At 54.3% G+C, this 9,441-nt stretch overlaps 1 protein-coding gene across 1 annotated transcript; it reads left to right on the top strand.

The window, feature by feature from the left end:
* The first annotated feature begins 6,125 nt into the window (after positions 1–6,125).
* NKX1-2 (NK1 homeobox 2) lies at positions 6,126–8,611 on the top strand. Its single transcript, XM_046652595.1, has 2 exons — positions 6,126–6,339; positions 7,917–8,611. The coding sequence occupies exons 1-2, from the start codon at positions 6,126–6,128 to the stop codon at positions 8,609–8,611; spliced, it is 909 nt and encodes a 302-aa protein (XP_046508551.1).
* Positions 8,612–9,441: the final 830 nt, after the last annotated feature.

Raw genomic sequence — 9,441 nt, 5'->3', positions numbered from 1 at the left:
CGTACTGGGGGGACATGGGGAGAAAAAAAAAAAAGCAGAAAAAAAGAAAGTCCTTTTATATCTATCTCTGTCTCTGTATCGACACACCCTGTTGGTTCTGTTTCCCTGGAGAACCCTGACTGATCAGGGTGGCTTACACCAGAGTGGGGAGGAGTGTTTGTGAGGATGGAGAGAGGCTCACGGGGAACCCACAAGAAGCAGAACATCCAACCTCAGAGAGACCGGAACTCAGGCAGCGGTTGGTGCTCGCCCATCTGTCTGGGTCTGTCACAGCTTCTCTGCTGTGCCCCACACATCTGTTCTGTTCAACTCTCTCAGCTCTCACTGAGTCTCAACTTCTTCATAACGTTGATGCTCATGTGGCCCCTTCAAGAGCCACCCCATTTCCATTTTCCTTGCCCAGTGAGCTCAAGTACCCCCTACTGGCAGGAAACATGCCCCTGGGTCTTAATCCACACTCCTGGAGAGGGGTTTGACTGGTCCAGCTCACCCGGTTGAGCTGATTACATTAGGCAGCCCAAGAATAGGCCAGCCATGGGTCAAGTGTCCCCTCACCTGACCCACTGCCCACTCAGCAGGCTCCAGGGGCTTGGCAGAATCTCTGAGAAGGTAGCATGCATGGTTGGGGGCCCTACACTCATCTCACACAGAACATAGCCTGTCCGGGGACCAGGGCTGCACAGGCAGTTGGGTTAGATAGAGATAGAGAACCTTGTATTCAGTGCTAAGGCATTTAGTCTTCACCCCGTGACCACAGTAGCCATGGAAATGCTGTGAACAGTGAATCAGGTGAGGCCACTTGGCATGTACACAGCTGAGGTGGCCAACTCAACCCACAGACCTCTTTCTGATGGCCTGTTTTTCAAAATTTTGAATTGCTGGCCAGCATTTAAAACTTTGGAGATGCCACATGAGAATCCAGATTTCCAGTTTCTTTTGGGCAATATGGAGATCTGGCAGCACTGATCAGGGTTCCCACAGGGTCACCATCCACGAGTGGAACAGCAGCGTCGCCTTCCCATAGACCCCAACACTCCAGCCTGTAGGCTCCTTGCCCAGCTGGCTTTGCTCTTGTGGCCACAGCCTTGCCCTTGGAGAGCCGGAGTTTGCACACGCATGTGAGGCAAAGGGCCTGTGGACGTGGCAAAGCTGGCGGCAAGGAGAGCAGGGAAAAGAGGATGAACTTTGGGCACCGATGTGGAGAACAGAAGGGCTTTCCCTCTGCCTTGCAGAGACCACCTAAGAATGACAGATCATACTGGTCTCCATTCAGCTGGGAAGCAGGTGCTTCATCTACTTGTGAAGTCCTACCTTGCTTGCTTGTCTTTATTCTGTGCACGCCTCCTTTGGCATGGTATTAACAGGACGCGCGAGGCTCATGGTCAGAAAGAGCCTAGACCGCATTTGTGTCCCTGTTCCTTCTTGCCCTGTCTTTCACCAGTTCTCTCCTATGTCCTCAGCTTGTCACGTGGCATTCCCCACCCCACCCCACCCCGCCCCCGTTCTCTTTCTTCCAATTACCTGTCTCTACTTTTCCAGAGCAATTTGGCTTGCCTGGCAATTCCCTGCTCTTGAGCTCCTCCTAGGAATATCTTAAAACGTTAGAAAACATTGAATGTAAGAGCTTCCAAGACTGGATCCCCAAACCTGCACCACAGTATTCTCCCAGGCAGAGCTTGGGCTCATTTATTTTCTTGGAGGTCCTCTTACATATCCCAGCTATGTGCCCAACTTTGAAGGAAAGCCATGCAATAAATGTCTGCAATTGGATTCCACCCTGGGGCAGGAAGGTGACTTCCTTGATAAGAACCTTACTGAACTGGGCTCTGAAACCTCACTACCTGGGTTCAAATCTCAGCTCCATCACTTCGTAGCCCTGGGGTTGTGGGCAAGTGACTGAAGTTCTCTCAATTCGGTTTTCTCAACTGCTAAGTGGGGATAATAGTGCCTACTCCATGGGGTCATGGGAAGAGTTGAATGAAACAACCCAAAATAAGCAAAAAGCTTAGCCAAGTGCCTGATCCAGAGCAAGTGCCCAAGAAAGAATAGCTAATATTGTTAATACTAATTGTCATTATGGCGGGAGGGTGCTTAACACGCACTGTGCTTACCAATATAACCCCTATCGCTTTATCACTTTCTTTGATGCTTCCTTGATGTTTCTAAGATAAGGAAGCTAATTGTTTTTTTAACCTGTTGATTTCCAAGAAGAAACACTGATTTCTTAAAGCAAAATATGTCGAGTAAACATTTTGATTTTGGTTGCAGTCTGGGGATGGGTGGGAAGGCTCCGCTCTTGAGCTCTCACAAATCAGGCTCCGAGGTGGGTTTTGATAGGAATGCTTGCTCCGCTTGGCAGCCTGAGTTCAAAGCCCTGGTGGGAAATGGTAGATGCTGGCTTTTAACTGTAGATAAACTCTCGGCAACAAGGGGCACAGAGTCAGGCAAACATTTAATGACTGATCTGCGGCTTTCAGGAGTTCAGGAGTCTTCTTTTCAAATCCAGCACATTCCCCCTCTCATTTTGAAGAGCGATTTCAGCTGAAGGAGCACATCTTGGAGAAAGCTGGCTGAGGTCATGGGTTGCCCTCATGGCTGGCTGTCCCTGCAGATGCCTTCTCCCCGTTTGTCACCACGCTGTGCTTTATGAAGCTGTCTCTTTGGCATATAAGCCCTACCCCGTGGGCTGCCCCAAACCACAGGGTTTTACCTAGAGAATTTAAGTGCTATTTTATTTCATGAACATAAGATTTTTATCCAAGGTACTTTATTTAATGCGGCTCATTATACTGCTCTCTTTCTGCGTAAACTGCAAATTCTTTCCACTGTTAACACTGCTCATGGCTCGGGCAGCAGCTCCTCAAGGCTGTGCTGGAATTATAGGCCACTTTGTCTATGGAATAGCTCGAGAAGCTTGGCATCATTGATTTGCATCAGTGCCTCCGGAATAGCCTTTGCCTTCTCCTTAAAGATACTATCTAAACTGTGAAATTCATTAAATAGCCCCAGAAATGGATCAGGTTATTTAACACAACATCCCTAATGGTGCAATATCTCAGCTGTCTGCGCTGATAGTGAACATTGTCTTGGACGGTGTTATCAGCCCAGGACACCCGCTATGAATATTGATCCCGAGCTTGTTACAGCCGTCACTTGCCATCGGGACAGGTCAGGGTTGGAACCCACCTAGCATCAAAGCAATTTAAAGACTGCACTCAGGCGGAATTTTAATGTCCACGCTGAAAAAACAAATCAACTCCACGCACTGAGGGAAAGTGGCTTGCTGGGTATGGATATATTTATTATATAGGAATACCTTGGGCATAAACACCTGTGTGAGGACGTTAGCGTGTCAACGCATGGCCAAACTGTACCTACAGGAGGTCTCACTGCCTCCTGGTCATTTATGAAGCAGGTGGCCAGAAAAACAATTGCCCAAGGGCCCTCCACCCCTCACCAAATTGAAGAATTTAGCCTGTTCTTTGGTTGAGGGGTTTCTCCTTAAGTTGGGTGAGTAAGAGGGAGCATTTCCTATTCCCTCAATATTGGTGGGAGACACTGCAGTGTTTCTTCTGTGTCATCTGTTTCCAGAAGTCAACCAACATAACTTGTGGTGCACTGAACACACATATCAGAAATACAGAGAAAATAAAGGGCAAGAAAAATAAAAGATAACTTTAAGAAGGAGTTCTTAAAGATTGACAGTCTTAAAGCACATGGCCTCGATGTGTGATGTGTTCTTGACCTTCCAACTTCTTGCTTCTCCCTTTTCTGCTCCTTTTCTATATTTAACACCTGTGGACCTCAAAAGAAAGATGATTCATGTCATTTAAACAAAAATTTTTGAGGCAATTTATAAAGTGAAATGAAAACGCCCCAGGCTGGGGCTGCCCCTGGCCCCTGCACCTTCCCTGTCTCTCTGGGTGGGGGCAGAGGGTGCCCTCTGAAATGCCAGCCCTCCTTCCTGTGAAAACGGCTTCAAGGTTTCTTACAGGAGAACAGAGAAGAAGAGGGATGTGGGAAGCCACAAATGCCATCTGGAGCTCCCTTAAGGGGATCTATCTCTACCCGGGAGAAGCTGAATATGAAAAACATGAACGTGGGTAGAAAAAAGTAAAAGGGGGCTGGTATCAATATGGGGAGGGGGAGAAAGAAAAGAAAGATAAAAAAAAAAAATCAGTGGGAAAGTTGTCAAAACAGAAAACAGAGTACCCTATCTGCCTGTATTGGGGAGGGTCGGTGATTTGCAATCGGCTTCCTGGGTGTCACTGTTGGTGCCAGGGCCACCTTGTCTTTGATTTTCACAGGCTCATTCCCTCTGGTGGGAGGCAGCCTGGCGGGCTTGGGCAGGGCACTTCCTTTCCTGATCTCCTTTAAAAGCACAGTCCATCCTCGCTTTTGAACTGGATCCGGCTTGAATTTCCACAGGGCTTTAAAGTCCGCAGGGAATACAGTGGCCGCCTCTGGGAGGGGCCACGAGGTTTGAATGAGAAAAGCTACAAGGAGCTGCACGGTAAGGCCTACCCTTCAGTTAACAGATGGGATTAGCCGCCCCTCGCACTGTAATGAGGTTTCTCCTCCTCTTCCCACCCCTACCTTCTCGAACAATATTAATTGCCAAGTCATTGTTTGGAAACCCCATGGGGCAGGGAAGAAAGGACCAGCAGAGTCAGAAGTGGTTCTGGGCCAAGGGGTAAGGGAAGCATCAGAATTTGCCGCTGGGATAAAGGCTTACTGCTCACAGACTGCACCCGAAGTGACAGGAGGAAAAAGGAATGTTAAGATGGGCGTGGCTGGGGGAAGCTTCCCCAAGGACTGGGGTTCGCCATTCCACGGACTGGATGGGACAGACGGGGGCCATTTCAATCGTTTCCATTCTCTGAGCTTAAATGCAAACCAGATAAGCATCTTTTAACCTTTTTCTTCCTGGGGCTGGAAGGGGATGGGGATCAAAGATGTAACCTGGTTCCCAGAGACCCAATGTCTGTTACAAAGGATCGAAGTGGTGACTGTGCCGAAGGTCTGAAGGGCATCAAGCGTTGTGCTTGGCAGCCGCCCTCACCTGGCTCACCTGCCCTCACCAGGGCATCTCACCTGGCTCTGAGCCCGCAACCTGCCAATATTTCCAAAGCGGCGGGCACCTTGGTGGGGACTCAGACATCTCTCCAAAACTCCCGCTGCTTTATGACCCGGCCCACTCAGAGTGGAAGGGAAAGCCTGGACACGGCAGAGTCTTCGTCCTCCATTTCTGAGACAGCGGGATGGGTACTGGAAAGGGTACTGATCCAGGAGTAGCCCTGGGTTTGAATCTAGACTCTGTCATCAACCAAACAGTGACCCTGGGCAACTCACTTCTCATCTTTGAACCTCAATTTCCGCATCTATAAGACGGGGATAACAGTCTTGCCAGGCCACGCCCACCTCACAGGGATGCTCAGAGAATCAAACGAGATGGTGAAAGCCCAAGGGCTTTGTAAACTAAACTGAGGACACGAGAGCTTTTAAATCCGAGGTGACCGGGACTGAGGCTATCGCTCTGAATCACTATCGGGGCAGGAGATGTGCTGAGCGTTGCCTTGAAGTAATCAGTGCTGGCCTCAGTTGCATCCCCAGTTCAAGGGCGGTGCACAGGGGAATGGGCGCAAACCCAAGCCCAAGTCAGTGTGTGTGTGTGTGTGTGTGTGTGTGTATGTGTGTTGAGGGGGTCTCCCGAATGAAGTGTTCGGCCCTCCCTCTCTCCCTAGTGCACACCCGGAGTCCCCGCGGTTGGGCGGAGGCGCGCGGAGCCAGCAGCGCTGTCTGGGCGCGCGCGCGCACGAGTCTCACTGAGGCGCCCCCTCTCCGAGGCGAGCGGCCCCGGCGCAGCGCGGGGCAGTCTCCGGGCTGCTGCGAGCGCGTCGTGCACGTGGCGGGGGCCTGGGCCGCGCAAGTGCCAATCCGCGTGCAGTCCCCCGCCCCCGCACATCTCTCCCCGCCCCTCCTCCACATCCCCCTCCCCAGCTTCACTTGGCCGCGCCGACCCTCCTACCGCCTGGAGAGCTGCGGCCGAGCCACTGCCGAAGGCAAACCCGAGCGCGGCCATCCCGGACCCCGCGCCGCCGGCCTCTGGCCCGCGGACGGCGGGCATGCTGGCATGGCAGGACGGCGGGGCCAAAGCGGCTCCTTCCCACCACAAGATCTCCTTCTCGGTCCTGGACATCCTGGACCCGCAGAAATTCACCCGCGCTGCGCTCCCGGCCGTGCGCCCTGCTCCCCGGGAAGCCAAGAAAAGTTTGGCAGAGGCCGAAGCGGGGAAGGACGCCAGCCCGGGGGACCAGGCCTGGCAGCGGGAGACCCCTGGTAAGGATGCGAGGAGGCCTCCGGCCCCGTGAACCCCCAGCTCTGATGACGCGAAGGAAAGGTGTGTGGGGGGGACAGCCAGGGACTAGGTAAGTGGCCCTTGGTGGCGCCTTGCCCAAAGGGAGAAGGCGCACAGGACGAGGTGAGAAGTGAAGCCCCTGTCTTGGAATTGGATTGAGGCAGAAAGGAGGCCCCCAGCATTCCAGGCCAGGGATTTGCCACCGAAGCCCCATCCCTGCTCACCCGCCGAGCGAGTAAGCACCACAGCTCTGATTTGCTCGCAGTGAAAACTAACACCCAGTGCCCACCTTGCCCAGTCTCATTCATTTATCGGGTATTTCATGCGCCTGCCATGTGCCAGGACCTGGGCTAGAGACTTGTAAAAGTCATGGAAAACTTCAGAACCTGCGAGGTAGACAGCATCATTAACTGCGCCCCCATTTTACGGATGAGGGAGCTGAGGTTAAATCGTGGGTAGCGAGGTCAGGTTTACGCACCTAGTGCCCCACTTCCAACCATCTACTAGTGTGAGACTCCGCTGCCACACGCTCACGCTCCCCAGACCCAATGGGGTGGAGTAATGGGATGTTTTTGGTCCTTTCTCCTCGAAACTCCTTTTGACTTACTGCTAACTCTGGCGGACACCTGATGAAGGGTCCAGGAAAGTTTGTGTCTTGAAAGAAGGACAAAAGACAGCAGGACCCGTACTGAGTGGGGCGTGGGCACTAGATTCCCTGGAAGGACGCCGAGAGTCAGAGGCGCAAGTCCGGGAGAGGCTGGCTGCCACGCAGCCCCCTGCTTCCCCTCCCCAAGTTTGGCGGTGATTGTCTGGGGCTCCGGGCGCCTCTGGCGGCTGCGCTCGGGCCCAGGCGGTTCGCCTGGTAATTGTTCGGATCGCCCCTCGGAGGGGCCGCGCTCCCCTCCCCCCACCCTATGATCGATATTCTATTACTGGCGCCTGCATATCTCCTGCCCGCAGCTTGCAGGTACCGACTTCAAAACCCCTTTCCCTGTCTGATCCTAATATTGTTCGATTAAAACTTACCTTTAATAGATGACATCTATCGATCCGGCTCCGCACAAATCTGAAACTCTATTAACACGGCAGGAGAGAGAAGATGGGAAAAAGGGAATTTCACTTTAAAAGGGGGGGAGCGTAATAACTTCTTTTTTAATTGCTAGGAGTCCCAGACCAAAATAGGCTTCTAGGGACTGGGGAGACACAGCCCAAAACGCACTTGACGTCTGGAAGTCTTAATATACAATGACCCTAGCCCCTCCATAAGGTTGTCCAATAAGGTCATTATTTTTCTTAACGCGGGGTGTCATTCATTCAAAATACACTTAGACGCCTGCTAGGTGGCAGATGCGTAAAGGGCAAGAGGGCACTGCACCCCTACACCCAAATTCCTGGGAAGCGCTTTCAAGGATGTGCGGTCGAGGGTAGGGGGAGCACAATGCTGGAAGAGGAGCAGAGCTGGGGGCGAGTTGCGCGCTCTGGGGAGGACAAGGAGGTCTGGAGACCTGCATCGGTCGGGTGGTTCGGGGCTTCTGGTCACCGCCCCCTTCTCCCCTAGATGCTGCTGCGTCCCCCCTGGAGGGCTCGGAGGCAGAGGAGGCGGAGGAGGAGGAGGAGGAGGCGGAGGACGCGGGGCGGCGGCGGCGGCGGCGGGAGAGGGCTGCGTGCCTGCAGACGGGCTTGGCGCGCTCCCCCGAAGCCCCGGCAGCGGCGTTGGCGGCGGGGGAGCGTGGTGCGGGCGGCCTCGCTGGCTCCCCGGGCTCGCCCGGCTCCCCGCGGCCCCGGCGCCGGCGTGCGGAGCCCAGCTGCGCCAAGCCGCGGCGTGCGCGCACCGCCTTCACCTACGAGCAGCTGGTGGCCCTGGAGAACAAGTTCCGGGCCACGCGCTACCTGTCGGTGTGCGAGCGCCTGAACCTCGCGCTGTCGCTCAGCCTCACTGAGACGCAGGTCAAAATTTGGTTCCAGAACCGCAGGACCAAGTGGAAGAAGCAGAACCCCGGCGCCGACGGGGCGGCGCCGGCAGGGGGCGGCGCGCCCCAACCCGGGGTGGCGGCGGGGTCGGGCGCCGGGGGCAGCCCGGGTCCGCCGGGCCCCGGCGCTGTGCCCTTCCAGACTTTCCCCTCCTACTCCGGGGCCAACGTCCTCTTCCCAGCCGCCGCCTCCTTCCCACTGACGGCCGCCGCCGCCGGGGGCCCCTTTGCGCCCTTCCTCGGGCCCTCCTACCTGACCCCTTTCTACGCCCCGCACCTGTGAACCCAAAGCCTCCCTGGGTCCCGTTTCATCGCGTCTCACGCATGATTGCTGTCGTCGTGAGGTTCCCCACTCCACCGAGGGGCGCCGACGCGCAGGGTCCGCCCCCTCCTGGTGCGCGGGTGTCTGCGCGCCCCTTCCCCTCCAGCTGCCGGGAGGCGCCGCCAGAGGGCAGGGAGAAGCTGCCAGCCGACTCCCAGCCGCGCTCCTTCCCGCCGCGCCGACCCCCTAAATCCACGCGGTCCACAAAGCGGGTCAAGGATCTGTCATCTTTCAAAGTGTCCTGAGATGGAGGCTGTCCTCAAATCTTCCCGTTTCTGGACCTTGCTCCTCACTTTCGGGCAGACTGACTTCTGTTCAAGGGCTTTTGTTGAGGGTCTGCGTGTTCCGCGCGGGGCTAACAAAGCTGCGAGGACGGAGAAGCCAGGGACCCCAGGCCCGCTGCCGCTCTGCTCACACCTAGTATGGAATCTTCAAAGGTTTTCGCTCACTGGGAGGGTAAGGAGCTTTCCCTTTTCATAGCTGATTGTTTCCCTTTTCATACTTGATTACTGGCCCAAACCCAGCTATCCCTCCCAAATACTGAACAAAGCTGGAGAGGGCTGGGTCCACGAGCACACACTGCCGCTGTGAAATGGACTATTTTTTAAATGCATAAAACTCTGCATTTTTAGATGTTCATTTAAGATTCGGACTTGAGCTGAATTTGTTCCAAAAAGGCTCTCCATAGGCTATTCCTGAGAGAATGGTACCTTATTTTCTAAGAAGACCAGAAGTTTGTGCTAGGAAATGTAACTGCTCTGTAGCCAGACTTACCTGCTGGAGTAGACACA

Source organism: Equus quagga, chromosome 2, assembly GCF_021613505.1.
Source record: "Equus quagga isolate Etosha38 chromosome 2, UCLA_HA_Equagga_1.0, whole genome shotgun sequence".
NCBI lineage: Eukaryota > Metazoa > Chordata > Mammalia > Perissodactyla > Equidae > Equus > Equus quagga.
This window is presented reverse-complemented; position numbering and strand designations above follow the sequence as displayed.